At 43.9% G+C, this 18,478-nt stretch overlaps 1 protein-coding gene across 2 annotated transcripts in view; it reads right to left on the bottom strand.

The window, feature by feature from the left end:
• The window catches only part of LOC123504511, a 100,782-nt gene that overhangs the window by 23,257 nt on the left and 59,047 nt on the right, over window positions 1-18,478 (bottom strand). The window contains exons 2-4 of one of the 2 annotated variants that reach the window (XM_045255083.1): window positions 17,352-17,626; window positions 17,083-17,146; window positions 12,706-12,957 (exon numbers count right to left, since the gene is read on the bottom strand). In XM_045255083.1, the coding sequence (XP_045111018.1) occupies window positions 12,706-12,957; window positions 17,083-17,146; window positions 17,352-17,555 (520 nt within the window). In that variant the 5' untranslated portion in view covers window positions 17,556-17,626. Of the gene's footprint in view, window positions 1-12,705; window positions 12,958-17,082; window positions 17,147-17,351; window positions 17,627-18,478 lie in introns of those variants that run through there. The other variant, XM_045255084.1, reaches the window with a different exon arrangement.

Genomic DNA, 18,478 nt, shown 5'->3' on the forward strand with positions numbered 1-18,478 from the left:
AAAAGGGTTTTCTGAAAGTTTGAGAGAAAATAGACCAAAACTAAGGCCGTAGTATTATTTATTATTATTCATTTCAACTTTTTCCACACTACCTAAATAATAATAATAACAATAACAATAATAATACAGAGAGAGAGAGAGAGAGAGAGAGAGAGAGAGAGAGAGAGAGAGAGAGAGAGAGAGAGAGAGAGAGAGAGAGAGAGATTAACAGATGGTGGTGGGTCGGTACTTAATCTGATAATTGGGAGTCGAACTGGCAACGTCGCACTCATGGGAATTCCAGAATGTGCCCTGCCCTGAACGGACTTCATAGAGTGGACGCACCATAGTATAATATGCAAGACATTTGAAAGAGTAATAAAGAAACAATGGATCAAGTTTCTTGAAGATGACAAATTATTATCAAATAGCCAATTTGGTTTTAGATTAGGTCGGTTGTGTGTAACAAATTTACTGAGTTTCTACTCTAGAATAGTTGATAGAGTACAAGAGAGAGAGGGATGGGTTGACTGCATTTATTTGGATTTAAAAATGGCGTTTGATAAAGTGCCACATGCAAGATTACTGTGGAAGTTAGAGGAGAAGGGTGGCTTAAAAGGAAGCACATTGAGATGGATGGAAAATTATTTGAGGTGGAGAGAAATAAGGACGGTAGTTAAAGATATGAAGTCCAAGTGGAGAGCAGTAGAAAGCGGAGTGCTACAGGGGTCAGTATTGGCACCAATACTTTTTTTCATATACACTTAACCCTCAGCTATTGCGCCCAACTGGGGCCGAAATAGCCGCGCCATAGCCGAAAACGCGATAGCCGAATTGATCTTTGGGGGAAGACGGTTTTGGACAATGAGCGCTCAAATATTCCATGACGTCATGGCGGGGCGCGCGATAGCAGGCATCTGAGGTTGCGATAATGAAATTTTAGTAGCTATTCATGGGTGAGCGATAGCTATAAAACGCGATAGCCGATGTCGCGATAGCCGAGGGTTGACTGTGTGTATATATATATATACATATATATATATATATATATATATATATATATATATATATATATATATACACTTAACCCTCAGATATCGCGCCCAATTGGGACCGAAATAACCGCGCCATAGCCGAAAACGCGATAGCCGAATTGATCTTGGTGGGAAGACGGTTTTGGCCAATGAGCGCTCAAATATTCCATGCCGTCATGGCGGGGTGCGCGATAACAGGCATCTGAGGTCGCGATAATGAAATTTTAGCTGCTTTTCATGGGTGAGCGATACCAATAAAACGCGATAGCCGAAGTCGCGATAGCCGAGGGTTGACTGTATATATATATATATATATATATATATATATATATATATATATATATATATATATATATATATATATATATATGTTATGTATGCCACACGGCTGTGCTTAACTGCTACAGCTCACTAGAGTGTTATTCTGGCAAAATCGCCAACTTTGGTACGGTCAGTACAGTGGGGATTATAAAACACTCCACAGAGTCCCCACTACTATAACTCACAGCCGCTGTAACCCTCAGGTTCTTTCAAGGTCGCCAACAGGGTATAATTTCTCCCCACTGTAAGGGAATCTCCTCAACAACTCCTTCTTTTCCTGTGCACAACCAAGTAGAATTTATAAATGGTAGATGTTATGTGTAACAGGGCGAGGCCTTAATACCCCCTAGAGAAACCACCCACAAGGACAATTCCACCCACTTCTCTATGAAGTATTAATGCCTCTCCGCACGCCTTGTCCACAGACGGTGATGAATCACAGACTGTGACAACACGCGTAGTATATTACTATACTATCCTATTACGACAAGTGCTTCCTAACACCTGTCAGACTGACATCCCTGCCTACTACTACTGCAATATATGATGTGTACAGCAAATCCAGTGATGTACACACAAGCCCAGACACCACCTACGGGTGACAACCACTATACACGGAGTCCAAATACTCGTCGCAGACAAGTCTGGCAGACGACAACTACGCACCACTGGCCGACATGAAGCCTCTCAGCCTTCAATAGTGTGCGTGGCTACTACCACTACAATACAGTATACTACTGAAACTACAGTAGAATCTCGAATCTTGATCAATCTCATCTCGATATTTCGCATCTCAATTGCACCATCAAAAACCCACAATTCACATATCTCAATCAAATTACACAAACCTCAATTGCTATTTTTCACTTTATTGTTGTTGTTAAGGGCTGCGACAATCTATTACGATCCTATGAGCCCTGGAGAGATGCCTGTGGTGTTCTCACAAGCGTTGCAGTTGGTTAGTCTTGTTGAGGAAGGCACAGGTGAGGCAAAGTACTGCTGATTGCCGTGACGAGTCGATGCCTGTCGCCCCAAGCAGGGTGGGCAAGTCAAATGTGGTTACTCCCAGGGCACAGAGTTGTTTTTGCAACACCACACGATGTGAGTGGAAGCGTGGACACTCCAGCATGAAGTGGTTCATAGTTTCAGGGATGCTGATGCACCAAGGGCAGTATGGGTCTGGGGCAAGGCTCATGTGGTGAAGGTGAGCGGTGAGTCATGTGTGGCCGAGGCGGAGATGCATGAGGGCAACGTCCAACCCATGGTTGTGGGGAAGAATCACTGTGGTACTGGCCCATTGAGGTGGTTTGTAAGACAGGGGTGAGGGATTCATTCCATATGGACTGACGGGTGTGGGCGATGAGGCGTTCGGAGGTGGAGATTGGCAGGGTGAGCAGGGTAATGTTATGGTCTGTCAGGGCCATCTTGGCAGCAGCATCGACAACCTCGTTGGCTCGTATGCCTGAGAATGTTATGTCCCACATTTTTCATTTTATTGTATCATAACAAACATGGCACATGGCAATGCGATTGTTTCGTTTGCTCTCCCACTTAGCGGCAACTTGTGGAGTGTAGTGTGTACCAGTCACCTGTGGCCTCCCCCAGACATTCAAAATCCGGGCATTAAAAAGCAGGAAGGATGAAGAGAAGAAATCAGTGACATTGGCAAAAAAAAGAAAAAAAAATATTCACAGATTCAAGGTTAACGTAGTTAATATAGATAGTTGCCAAAGCTTTGGTCCCAATTACATTTTTCTCTATAAGAAGATAACTTCATATCTCGATATTTCGAATCTCGATCAGTATTTTTGGTCCCAATTATGATCGAGATTCAGATTCTACTGTATACAAAAGATGGTGGGGGGCACACAGCCGCCCACCAAACCACACTGGTGACCACAGCCACCAACAAACAAACAGGACGAGACAAAGTGTGTCTCTCTTCCGCGCTCCCACCTGAGTGGACGACAGAAATGCAGCCCCAACCGGCCACACTTCCTCAGAACAACAAGCCCGTTGTTCTACAGCCACGGTCTACCGAGTAACAAGCCAGCTACTCAAAAGGGAGGGCACAACTCCCAGACCGATGACTAACGAGTACTTCAAAGCCCAGCCAACACGCTCTCTCACTGTGCCAGACCGACGAGAGGGGTGTCTATCTCTGCTGAAGGCTAACTCTGTACTATAAACAGTATACTATTGATACTACACAACAGATGGTGGGGGCACACAGCCGCCCACCAAACCACACTGGTGACCACGGCCACCAACAAAACGACAATCAGGACGAGACAGTAACGTGTCTCTCCGCGTCGCCACTCACAAGAGGGGACGAACGCAAAAACACGGGAAATGCAGCCCACTCTGCTTCACTTCCCTTGGAACAACAAGCCCGTTGCTCAACACCGTCACGGCCTAACCAGCAGCAAACCAGCTACTCAAAAAGGAGGGCACAACTCCCAGACCGAGACTGGTGAGCACCCAGAACAGCCCAGCAACACGTGTCTCCACCCTGTGCCAGAAACCAAGAGCGCACGTGTCTACCTCCGCTGAAGACTGGCTGGTTACTAAGGCGAGGCTCGCAGACAACAAAATGGTGGAAACAAAGAGAGGAGGCCCGGGACACTGCTAAACACAGAGGAGTACTTTCTCAGCCGCCGAAGCAACTCATCTTGCTGATCCCCTAAATGTTCAACCTTTTCCCTCAAGAGATGGAGGCTATTCCATTCCCACTGCCCTGTAGGAACAACAGGTTCAGGCCCAATAACTTCTGGAGCCTCTCCCTCCCGGCAGAAAAATAAAACTGAAGATGCCTCTTGCACGGCAGAACTAAAAGAGCCTTTCTGGCTAGTAGAACAAAAACAGGGCTTCAGCATATTAACGTGACACAGCTGAGCCCTCTTGCGCCGGTCAGGAGTGACCACCAGGTAGTCGAGGTCACCTACCTTCTTCTCTATAACATAGGGGCCACTATAGCGGGCAGCAAGCGGCTGGCCCTGAAGTGGTAACAGCATGAGCACTTCATCTCCAGGGGCAAAACTCCGATACTCGGCCCTTCGGTCATAATACCCCTTCATACTCTGCTGGGCCTTATACAGGTGGGCCTGCGCCACCTCTAATGCCTTGGCTAATCTCTCGACTGCTCATGAGGCTCTTAAGCAGTGAGACAGGGCGCTCAGGCGATGGCTGACACCAAGCCTCCCGAACAACGTCGAGCGGTCCACGCACTCGGTGTCCAAACACTAGCTGATTGGGTGAGAAACCCAAGGACTCAGTGGGCGCTTCTCTCACCGCAAATAAGACAAAGGGACACCCTCGTCCCAATCCTTATCTCTCCATGCAGAAACTCTTGAGCATGGTCTTGAGAGTTTGATGATGTCTCTCCAGGGCTCCCTGAGACTGCAGATGATAAGCACTGGACACAATATGCTTGATCCCCCAAGCAGTCATCGTATCCTTAAACAACTTTGAAGTAAAGTTGGTCCCTGATCGGACTGCAGCTCTGCTGGCAATCCAAAGTGTGTAAAGAAGGTTAACAAAGCCTTCAGCACCACCTTAGAGTGAGTGCTTCTCAGGGAATTGCTTCAGGGTACCGCGTGGTAACATCCATTATGGTCAACAAATACTTGTGACCAGCCCTGGTAGTAGGCAGAGGACCTACTATATCAATCAAAACCCTCGTGAAGGGAGGATCAACAGCAGGGATGGGGTGGAGTGGTGCCACAGGGGGTGTCTGATTAGGCTTGCCCACCACTTGACAAGTGTGGCAGCACTTAAGAATCGTGGCTACTTCTCCAGACATGCTGGGCCACCAAAAATTGCGACGCAGGCGAGCGACGGTCTTTCGGATGCCCAGGTGTCCAGCCATGGGCCCCTCATGTGCCAACAGCACAAGTGCCTCACGCAGCTTATGCGGCACAACTACTTGCAGTAGTTCACCACCGTCACTCTCCTGCCATCTACGACACAACACCCCTTGATGCAAGACAAACTCCTCCCTGCCCTCCAACTCCTCACTTCCCTCACCCACTTGAGGAAAGAAGGAGGCCAACGCTGGGTCCTCCTGCTGCTTACGAATGAGCTCTGCAGGCTCTAGCTGGGTAAGAGAAAGGGGGACTATAGGGTCATGGGGTTGAGGCAACGCTGCAACCCTACCTCCTACACGGCATCGAGGACGGAGAGCTGGCCTAGGCTGCTCCGCTCCTGCCATGTGATTCGGTGAGTCCTCAGAAGGAACATCACCACCAGCCAGGCAGTCACCAGGCAAGGGAACAGCTCGCTCCCTGCCTCCACGATGCTCCACAGGGGGGAGAAACTTCCCAATCCCCCGCAGAACTGGAAGTCTCCCCACCCTGGGCGCCAACTTCCAACAAACTGCCTGACTTATCATGCTGGGGCCTGTGCTGAACAACAGAGCCCCCAGCCTCCACACCAGGAAGCGACTCAGCACGAGTTCTCCCTCCGGAGTGCTCTGCAGAGTGAGGATAACCATCAAACAACTCAGCTACACCCAACAATCCGTCCTCACTCTCAGCAACAACTCCCAAAGCCGAGTCTGGTGCATTAACAAGTGACTCCACGCCGTCACCGTCAGACTCTACACCAGAACTCAATGGTGAGCCCAACACTGGCTCCACCACATCAGCACTGCTACTCTCATCTGGAGTTAATCCCACCTGGCTGCTAGCAGCCTCCTGGGTAGTAGCAGGCTCTCTCTCAGCCCGGTGGGCCTGAGAGCGGGTAACAACATTTACAGAGTCTTGCACCACTGGCCCAGACTCTTCAGCAACCTCCTCCTCATCAGAGATTGGGATCCATACACGACCACCAGCCAAATCATTCCCAAGCAGGAAGTCCACTCCTGCGACTGGCAGTTCGTCTGCCACTGCTACCTGAGCCGTAGCAGTGACAAGAGGACATGACAGCATCACCTCAGCCATCACGAACTCCTCCACAGTGTTAAGTCCATGACACAACACTGCCTGGCTAGATGTCACCTTCTTCCCAGTGACATTTCGGCACACTGACTGCTGTGCTCCCGTATCATGCAGTACAGTGACGGGATACTTGGTGCCATCAATCTCAACAGTGCCTCCACACAGGAAAGGACGGCACCAGTCAAGCTCACTATCCTTAACAACAGCGGGCGAGGCAACAGGGGGAGGGACAGGTGGGCCAACCTGCTCTCCCTCCTCCAAACACAACTCAGGCACACGCCGTGCCTTCTCACTTCTAAAGCCTGAAGGAGCAGTCAACTCATCACCACGAACTGTGTCAGGCCACACCAACAAGGCAACTGGTTTCTGCGAGGACTTTGGAGTTTCAGCTGTTACTAACTTTGGGCAATTGAACTTAAAATGCCCTTTTCCTCGGCAGTGATAGCACGTAGGCTGGTAATCATACTTGGGCGTTCTAGGGGCCGCCTTCCCCGCCGTCCCATCCTTCGCAGAAGAAGGAGAGGTAAGGGCCTGGGGCTTTCCCAAACCCATCTTACTGCCGAATCCAGTATATCGCCTAAAGTGGCCTAGAGAGCCCGAGGAAGAACTGCCACCACTCTCTGGGCCTCCCCTAGGACCACCTTCCTTACGACTCCAACTCCCAGGCTGCTACAAAGGACGGTGGGCCAACACATAATCATCAGCCCATGTAGCAGCCTAGAGAGAGTCAACACCCTCGCTTGCAATCCACCTCTCAAACACTTGCTCCAGTGAACGAGCACACTCGAGGTAGGAGTCACTTGCTCGCTTCCTCTTTCCTCTGAATTGCAAGCGATAGGCTTCTGGTCGCAGCTCATATGCCCGCAAGATGTCAGCCTTAAACTCCTCATAATCATCCAGATCATCAGCTGACATTTTATCATAAACTTCCAAGGCTTTTCCTTCGAGTTTATTCGCAACCAAGCCTACCCATCTCTCTCGAGACCAAGCAAACTCCTTGGCTTTCCTCTCGAAGCAAACAAACCATTCAGCTACTTTAGCCTCATCAAATTCGGGGACTAGCTGGAGACTTTGAACTAAAGTACGCTCTACACTCTGTTCTCCTCCTCCTACACTACCAACAACTCCAGGCGTACTTACTGCATGGCGAGTTCTCTCCCACTCCAACTCTCTATCTTTATCTGCCCTTTCTCTCTCCATCTCTCTAGCCTCCTTCTCTGCTGCTAGTCTGTTTAACTCTCGTCTCTCTTCCACTTCTCTAGCCTCCTACTCTGCTGCTAGTCTCTGAAGTTCTCGTCTTTCTTCCGCTTCTCTAGCCCTCTCCTCAGCAGCTAGTCTTTTTAACTCTCGCCTCTCTTCTGCTTCTATCTCCATTTTCCTCATTTCCAGCTTTAATCTCAGTTTTTCCAGTCTGGCAGCTGACTGGACACTATCAGCAATACTACTTGCTGGACTAGATCGTCGGGAGCCTCCCCTGATTCCGATACTTCTGCCAGGGCTAATATATCCCATATCACCTTCACGGGGACCGCCACGTCCGTTATCATGAGACATACGTGCGTCCTCACTGACCCCACGCGCGGCCAACGACTCATCATACCCACGTGGTGAGTCTCGCCGGCTCACACTCGCATCCTCACCCTCCACTGGTGGGGTGAAAAGACCAATAACTCCCTCCATGGTGCTCACAGAGACTTGTTCTCACAAACAATAAAATAATATAGGTAATAATACCCCACACAATAACACTACACACTATAGAGCACTTGGTTTATCCTGGCGAGGTCGCCAACTTTTATGTAACGTACACCACACGGCTGCGGTTAACTGCTACAGCTCACTAGAGTGTTATTCTGGCAAAATCGCCAACTTTGGTACGGTCAGTACAGTGGGGATTATAAAACACTCCACAGAGTCCCCACTACTATAACTCACAGCCGCCGTAACCCTCAGGTTCTTTCAAGGTCGCCAACAGGGTATAATTTCCCCCCCCTGTAAGGGAATCTCCTCAACAACTCCTTCTCCTCCTGTGCCCAACCAAGTAGAATTTATAAATGGTAGATGTTATGTGTAACAGGGCGAGGCCTTAATACCCCCTAGAGAAACCGCCCACAAGGACAATTCCCACTTCTCTATGAAGTATTAATGCCTCTCCGTACGCCTTGTCCACAGACAGTGATGAATCACAGACTGTGACAACACGCGCAGTATATTACTATACTATCCTATTACGACAAGTACTTCCTAACACCTGTCAGACTGACATCCCTAGCCTACTACTACTGCAATATATGATGTGTACAGCACATCCGGTGATGTACACACAAGCCCAGACACCACCTACGGGTGACAACCAATATACACGGAGTCCAAATACTCGTCGCAGACAAGTCTGGCGGACGACAACTACGCACCACTGGCCAACATGAAGCCTCTCAGCCTTCAATAGTGTGTGTGGCTACTACCACTACAATACAGTATACTACTGAAACTATACAAAAGATGGTGGGGGGCACACAGCCGCCCACCAAACCACACTGGTCACCACGGCCACCAACAAACAAACAGGACGAGACAAAGTGTGTCTCTCTTCCGCGCTCCCACCCGAGTGGACGAACGCACAAGAAATGAAACCCCTACCGGCCACACTTTCTCAGAACAACAAGCCCGTTGTTCTACAGCCACGGTCTACTGAGTAACAAGCCAGCTACTCAAAAGGGAGGGCACAACTCCCAAACCGATGACTAACGAGTACTTCGAAAGTCCAGCCAACACGCGTCTCTCTCACTGTGCCAGACCGACGAGAGGGGTGTCTATCTCCGCTGAAGGCTAACTCTGTACTATAAACAGTATACAATTGATACTACACAACAGATGGTGGGGGCACACAGCCGCCCACCAAACCACACTGGTGACCACGGCCACCAACAAAACGACAATCAGGACGAGACAGTAACGTGTCTCTCCGCGTCGCCACTCACAAGAGGGGACGAATGCAAAAACACGGGAAATGCAGCCAACCCTGCTTCACTTCCCTTGGAACAACAAGCCCGTTACTCCACACCGTCACGGCCTAACCAGCAGCAAACCAGCTACTCAAAAAGGAGGGCACAACTCCCAGACCGAGACTGGTGAGCACCCAGAACAGCCCTGTGCCAGAAACCAAGAGCGCACGTGTCTACCTCCGCTGAAGACTGGCTGGTTACTAAGGCGAGGCTCGCAGACACAACAAAATGGTGGAAACAAAGAGAGGGGGTTGGCCGCACAGCGGAACAGCAACAGCCCGCGCTTGGGTGGGCAGAGGCTACACATATAATATAATTAAATAAAGGGGAAATAATGCGGTGGCCCTCACAATATATATATATATATATATATATATATATATATATATATATATATATATATATATATATATATATATATATATATATATATATATATATATATATATATATATATATATATATATATATATATATATATATATATATATATATATATATATATATATATATATATATATATATATAAATATCTATCTATCTATCTATCTATATATATATATATATATATATATATATATATATATATATATATATATATATATATATATATATATATATATTTATACACACAACATGCCAGAGGAGTGAACAGCTACATAAATCTATTTGCGGATGATGGGAAAGTGTGCAGAGTTATAAAGCAAAATGAGGATTATGAAATAATGCAGGAAGACCTAAACAAGATCTGGAAATGGAGTGAAAAATGGGAGATGGAATTCAATGTGGACAAAAGCCATGTCATGGAAATAGGAAAGAGTAAAAGACGACCAGTGGGAATCTATAAGATGGGAGATGGAGTAGAACTGGAGAAAGTAAAAGAGGAAAAGGACTTGGGAGTGACGATGGAAGAAAACAACCAACCAGCAAACCATATTGATAGAATTTTCAGAGAGACGTATGATTTGCTAAGGAATATTAACATTTCACTATATGGACAAAGAAATTATGAAGAAATTGATAAGTACTATAATAAGATCCAGATTGGAATATGCAGGAGTAGTGTGGACCCCCATAAAAAGAAACACATAAGAAAGTTGGAGAGACTAGAAAAAATGGCCACAAGAATGATTCCAGAATTTGAAGGGATGACATATGAGGAGAGACTAAAGGCTATGGATCTACCAACCCTGAAACAGAGAAGGGAGAGAGGGGATCTGATACAAGTTTATAAATTGATTAACGCAATGGATCAAGTGGATAATGAGAAATTGATTCTCAGAGAAGAACATGACATTAGAAGCACAAGATCGCATAGTAAAAATCTGAGAAAGGGAAGATGTCTGAGAGATGTTAAAAAATATAGTTTCCCACAAAGATGTGTTAAGACTTGGAACAGTTTGAGTGAGGAAGTTGTCAGCAACGAGTGTGCATAGTTTTAAAGAGAAATTGGATAAGCGTAGATATGGAGACGGGCCCACACGAGCGTAAAGCCCAGGCAGGCCCTGTAAAACTACAACTCGGTAAATACAACTGGGTAAATACATCCTATGCCATCCACATACATCCATCCCAATCCATCTACACACATGCGCATGCATGCATTCCAAAAAATCCGCACACATCCATCACAACATACACAACAAACACACATACTATGCACACATATACAGTGGATCCTCGTAATTTGACGGGTTAGGGCAGTTTTTCATCAGTCAAATCAGCATTTATTCAAATAGTGAAGCAATTTTTCCTATAGGATACTTAAGAATTAGGGGGGGATAGGGACCAACCTCCTCCAGCCTAGACTCCCCAAAACATCACTATAACCTCCAAAATACACTAACTAAGATTAAATCAGTACTATTAAAGGCTTCATTTATATCTAACTTTTTTCATTAAACACATTAGGGTACTGTACAGTACAATTTTGGAAATAAAAACACTTGCATGATGCAGTGGTCTCACGGTACTTGTCCCTATAAACCTATACCTGCTTCACACTTTCTTATAAGGTCAAGCTTATTTTTGAAAGGCAGGAAGTTGTGCTCCTTAGGGCTGGGGTAGCGTCAGTTTAAGGCCAATTCACACACATCAGTGACGTATCAGTGCCGCATCTGCTCGTTGCTTCAGTGTTAGTGAAAAAAATATATTGTTGCTTTGAATTCAACCGAAGCATGATGATATATATATAAATGTTTTAGTTACACACATCCAGGACTTGTGACTTGGATGTAATTCACTTCCACTATTTTTCATATTTTTCACATACATATAGTAAGCCCCCACATTTAGCGATCCTATTAGGTTGCTGAAACCATCGCTAAATTGGAATTTCGCCAAATTTGAATACTACTTTAAATAGGGAAAAATACCAATCAGTCTTTCGTCCGCCCAAAGTCCCCATTTCGAGTCCCCATTAACAGCTGCAACATCGCCACCTTCACGAGAATCAGCACCCTGTGAACCACTAGTGAAAGCCATGGTGATAGCGAAACTTGCTAAACGCGAGGATGGGAGCACAAAAAATGAGTTCACACGCTGGATTAACACACAATAGCTCAAGTGTCGAGCAGGAATGCCGGAGGCTTTGTGGGGCTGACTTCACGGCCAAACAGACACGCGATTGGCTCAGAGCGAGCGGGAGGCGGGACAGTGTAGCGCAGTATATTCGCTAAGGATTTCGCTAAGCTGGATTTCGCTAAATTCGGGGGCTTACTGTACTTGTTTTGTACCTAATCATTTTTAGGCAACACTGCTGGTGTGTGGTACAGTTCTTTCTCTTTGACATGATAGGCTAATGATATAAAAAAGTGTAAGTAATGCAAAAATTTCCAGTATTAGCTAATGTGCGTAGAACATCCACCATCAACAAAGCACAAGCAGTTATTGCCCTTGAGAGGCCATTTTGACCAGTGTTTGGGTAGTTGAAATGCCAAATAATGTTTTATTTTATGAAATTTGTTATTTGTAAGGAATCATCTATTTATAGACCATGCTACAACTTACTGCTGTACGAATAGTGGGAAAAGTGTATGAATGACAGGTTAAATTGGGATGAATGGTGAGTTTTTTTTTTTTTATACCATGTGGGCTTTTCACAGGAATTTATGGGCTAAAGGGGATACTTTTTAGGGTACCTCCTATCTTAAAGCCCACCCGCTAGGAAACCGTTGCCCTGAGTGAGGAAGCCCAACCTACACTCAGACCGTGGACAGGATTCGAACCCGTGCGCTTGGAGACCTCTAGGATCCCAAAGCACGCATAGTTCCACTGTACAATTGGCAGTGTACAAATGACGGGGTTCCACTGTATTAACATAACAACAACAAAACAACACTTTACATTACATAGTCCTACATTACCATTCATCACTTTCCTGATCATTATATTTAACAAACAAACCACTCAGCTACTTCTGCCACTCACCTCCCCAAGGCCTGTTGGAGGTTTGTCTGCCTCTCCTGCCATGGTCTGGTTGTCGAGTAGACCCACCACCACCACCATTGCATGTGTCTGCTGGTCCTATCCTCTGTGGCAGTCCTTGAATTTCTCCAAAAGAAGCAGAATGGTTGCTCATACCTCTGCCAACCCTATTCCATGGGTATTTTCCTTCTCTTCCATTTATGCCTATACCCTGATTCATGAAATTAACATGATTGGATTTCCAATTATGAGAGCCTGAAAAATAAATACATACATCAAATATTCACAAAATGCTCTAGATAATTGATGTAAGTAATCTTTAACAGCAAAAATAACTTTTCAAATTATGTACAGGTAACTCTCCATTTACGCGACAGATGTGTTCCAAGAGGTATCACATATATCAAAATTCGCGTAAAACAAACATGTAATTATCATGAGAAACAATAGATAATAGGGGGGATGCGGGATGTGGTCCCAAAAAATATTTACAAAATACTCTATTTATTTGGCTAAATTAACATGTTTTTATTATTAACATTAACCCTTAAAGTATGGAGGGTTGATTTACCTTCCGTCTGTTACAACGGGGAAAATCACACCTGTCAAAAATGCTAAAAATATTTTTTCCTTATAAAAACATATTTCTTTGTGTTATTCTGAGTACAATGATGTAGTTTTTAACATGTTATGACCTCTGAGAGCAAAGTTATTCCATATAAAAAAATTCATGGCAGAACCCACTGCTAAGAAATAACCCGATAAGCTCCGATAACACCGCTCTCTCTCTCTCTCTCTCTCTCTCTCCTTTTGGGCATTTGAATTTGACGTAAAAGTAGGAACTTTTGCACTTTCATGTCAAGAAAATGCGAACTCAGATATATGAAATGATGTGCAAAACAGGAAAAGAAAATGAAACTACATATTACAAGTATTGTGGATTTCTATAATAATTGGAATCTGGCAACTCTTATTAGCAATGGGATTCACGTGACTTGGCCGACAAGCACAGTCTTGTAGAGGCATTCAGGGCTGCGTTTGAGACGGCACACCGGCATGTGCTGGCGTACCGAGACTCCCGGATCGTCTTTTCAAATGCTTTTGGGAGCTTCCTCTGTAAAATAAACAAACCCGCTTCGTTGCTATGGTAACGTGTCCCTGGCGGCCAAAGCATCAGGAGCTATGATGGATCTCCAGCAAATATTTCATCCATGACTGCAAAATATTGCCACTGCTTCAAAGCACCTCTCCCACTCAGGTAATTGTAAAGTACTTCCCAGTGCATCTGTGAGCGTGATGGCGAACCAAGTCATAGTCTAGTCCCTGGAAAGGGCACGAAGGGCACTGGAAACATGTTGTTTGGGCCGCCATGTTTGTTAATGACGTCACTGCAACACCACCACTCCGAAGCGAGTGTCCCAAAGAATTGCGGCACGGCAACTCGCTACCTCTCACCAGCGTTTGAGAGGATACGTCTCGCGCCGGCACGTGCCGGTGCGCCTTCTTTAACGCACCCCTGGAGTGACCCACCAAAAAAGTGCATTGCTCAAGGGGAACAGGCTACATGAGGAGGTTTATGAACGTCGCTGTGAGGATTGGTCTCTGTCACCCCCAGATCACTATCAGAATCACTACTGGAGTCTTCACTTTCTTCTGTCTCAATAAAAAAATCACTGTCTTCATTTTCATCACTCCTAAATGTCATTACTGAGTAACACTGATATAACATCAATTGGAGTACCGTTTCTACCTCCGGATCACGGGGGTTGCCAGACGTAGCCTCGAAATGGGAAAAGATGACCTATTGTGAGGGAACATATGTCTCAAGGCTCAAGCAGGCGAGCGAGAAAAGATGCCAGATACCTCCACTTGCCCTAGGACTAATAGTGAGGGGGAGAGATTCAAAGGTTTAGCGCAGAAAAGCATGATTACATGTACGATCCTCGCCTCACCGTAAACGACGCTAAAATCGTACATATACGATCACCGTACTTTAAGGGTTGAATACTAGAAGTGTATTTGAAGTAAAGGGAAAAGCAAGAAATAATAAGTGAAAGCAAAAAATAATAAGAGAAAACAACAAAATAAAGAATACGTACACACAACACTCACTGCATCACTGCCTTCATCACTCACACCACAGTCAGTCACGATCATCCTCTGAGCTTTTCCACTTTATCAAAAGCCCACTTATCAAAAATAACCCCACAGTATATAAGTAAACACTAGTAAAAAAATAAACGCAGGACACCAATGTCTTCACCCCTCACAAGCACTCGCCATCGCTGTCCACCTCCAAGTCAAGGATGTCATCATCCACCTGTGCTTCCTCTGCTTCCACCGCATCTATGGGATCACCCACATCCTCTTCTGGTATTACATCTTCCACTGGTGTTTTCTTGAAAAACTGCAGCATGGTGGTCTGGCACTTTTTCTTGGAAATTTTTTTTTGCATCAGTTTTTTTTTTTTTTTTTTTTTTTACGGTAAGGCCTATAGCGCCTGTAGGCACACTTGAAGAGTGTATTGGAAGCGCTGTTCAGCTTCCGCCCATTAGTGCCGCAGGCACTTTTATTTATAGTGGTACCCATAGTAGCAGAAGAGTGTATCCATGGCAACAGAGCTCCCACCTATTGGCCAGCTGCGAAACTCTCTGGCGTGCAGTTTGAAATTGGGTCTGGCGCTAAGTTTGAAAATGCAGTTGGGCTAAATTGCGTATGAGCAAACCGATCACGCAAATTAAATTAATTATAATATTTTTTTGGTCGCATAATAACAAAAACGCGTAAATTAAACACACGTAAATCGAGAGTTACCTGTTTGCCTATCTGGTTACATTGACCTATTTTCTTCAATGTTTGCTGTACTATCCATGGAAATGTGTCTCTACTTTCTCTGATCTATATATCTCATTAGCACAACTTAGTTCTCTTCTTTCCTCTCACTCACCTTTCCATCAAATATAATAACATGCGGTTGCATAGTGGATAAGGTGGTGAGTGTGGGATCGGGCAGACATCCATGCATAGGTTCAAATCCCACCACATACTGCTTTGAAGCTATGCCATTTTTTAAGTGGTTTAAAGTTACCTACATGTCACCATGATACCCAGGTTCTAGTTGGTTACACCAAAGATGCACTTAGGTGGTGATATGCACCCTAATATGGGTACAGCTATAAATAAAATTGCGTGTGCCACTTATAGGCAGAAGCTTAACAGTGCTTCCCACATACACTCTTCAAGTATGCCTACAGGTGCTATAGGCCAGAATGCAAAATAGAAGAAATAAAAAACTATTGTATGTCAACGTCTAACTTGCACACACCAATGAGGTGCCTTCTATACTTGCTGTTTGGTCTTCTCCACCCTTATTTGCAAAATTATCAGAAAAAATAATACATTGAAACAGTATATATAAAGGATGTGAAAACATCAATTTTGAAACTAGCATGAGTATCATATATAGCTCTGGATATGAAAACAATAGAAGATGGATGGGAAGAAATAATTGATACAGAGATGATAGCTATGGTATGATAACTGAAACCTATACATAATCATTATCATTATTATTACTATTACTATTATTATTATAGTGGAGACTCAATATCAAACATCTTAACTTTAGTCAAAACTTTTCAATACTCAAACGAAAAAAAATTCAATTTAATACTCAAAAAAATACCTGATAGTCGAATGTCCACACATGTGGTTGTAAACAAAGGTTCCCTGGCCTCTCCCTGCCATCCTCTGCCAATTGTGTTGCCACAGTCATCAGAATAACATTCTCTTGCATTTTCCATAGTTTTTCATCTATAAATTTACATTAACACTAAAGGCTTATGCTTATTAGTGGTGAAAATATCTGGTAATTGAACAGCTGCACACATGATTGTAAACAAAGCTCTGGCCTCTCCCTCCCCACTGCCACCATTGTCCCATTCTGATACCAGTATAAACAACATTCTTCGGTCTTCTGTTGGTAGTTTTCTTTTAGAAACTTATAATGACACCAAAGAGCCTTATCAGTGGTGAAAATAAGAAATCTAGTGGGAGTGGATTAATAAGAATTACACCAAGAGAAAAGTTACCAGATATTTTCATGGATGGTGACTCGTCCTCCGACAACCTCCCTCCTCCTACCCACCCTTCTCCCCTCCTCTTCTACGTTATCCATCACCAACCTTCACTTACGGTGAGTGCAAATCAAAATTATAAAAAAATTACATTAAAATTTTTACAAACTAAAGATTAGAATGAATTATCCGATTTATAGGTATCGATAATTGAACTTTTTGATACTTGAACAGCCCTTTTGAATTAAGCCTATACTTAAGTTCAAGTATTGAGTCTCCACTGTATTATTATCATTATTATTACCATTATCATCATTACCATATTTATATTGGTTTGGTGTCTGGGAAACAGGTGTCCTTAATGATGTCTGAAAAAACAAATTACATATGCATTCAATACCTAAATGAATATACAGATATAATTTATTCAAGAAATAGTAATAAAATCCATCCATCAAAAAGTTTTTCTAGAATGTCTTCCATTATTTCTTTCTGCTACATAAGATGTGAGAAGTCCAATAACATAACCAGGACTCAATGAAACAAATAGAGAATAGAGGTTGATTTCAATACCTGGTTCTTGTTACATTCTCCAGGCCAATTACCAGAGTAATCATTCCATGTGTTACTTTCTTGCTCCTTTTGTACTGTCACTGCATTAGGCATGGATCCTGTCATGTTAAAACTATTCCCTCCAACCTGTGGCTCTTTCCATTCTTGTGTCTGATTAAAGAGTTCTGCCAGATGTCTGTATTCTTCCTGAGGTATTTTATTCATAGTTGAAAGTGGCTTCAAATACTGATTGACAATTTCATCTGACTTCAAACTACTTTTCCAGGTCTTACTCTCTGAAACAAAGTGAAAAAAAAATTACTACTGTATTTTCACATTAACAAGTATCAAACAAAAACTGCACATCCAAATATATTTCATATGGTGGCCACAGGTTATAAACATCTGAAAATCAAAATTTTTTTTAAATTTGTCACATTTTATTGGTTTCAGTTCCAGTATCCAACAATGATACTCTCCAAAACAATATCCAGGTGAAGTCAATCCCATGATGGCACCCAGTCATAACTTTCCAGTAAAAAGCTTAATACCACAAGTCCCAGTACCATATGTATATGGAAGAGGATAGGTGCATGCCGTATGCCATCCTTGCATATTTAGTGCAACAATTTTAAAAAATTGCTGAGGCCATATGTTGACCGAGAGATTTTTCACACTTTATCAGGGCAATTTTTATACCTTTACCATGCCCAATCACTAAACGTCACCCACAACAAGCCTGGAAGCATGCTGAGGGTGCAGGTCCTATTCCTGACCCTAATTGCAGCAGAGGGACAATGTCTTATCTAAAACATGTGAAATGTGTAGTAAATAGTGTACAGGCAACCCCCGTTTAACGAAGGGGTTACGTTCCTAAAAAACACTTCGTTAAGCGAAACTTCGTTAAGCGAACCGATTATAACAAGTTTAACCCCTGATTTGAACTTTCATTTAGAGTAAGCAAAGCGAGAGTGCATCATAGTACAGTAAAAGGTTTAATGAAAGTAAAAATTATGAAGTTAAACATTTAGGTAGTTTAATTTAAGTCATCATAATGTACACTAATGTATGCATGTATGTAACTTTATAATGTTGATGATCTTAACTTTATGAAGGGAGGGAGATTGAAACGGGAAAGACACTAACCG

The sequence above is a fragment of the Portunus trituberculatus genome, chromosome 16 (genome assembly GCF_017591435.1).
Source record: "Portunus trituberculatus isolate SZX2019 chromosome 16, ASM1759143v1, whole genome shotgun sequence".
Taxonomy (NCBI): domain Eukaryota; kingdom Metazoa; phylum Arthropoda; class Malacostraca; order Decapoda; family Portunidae; genus Portunus; species Portunus trituberculatus.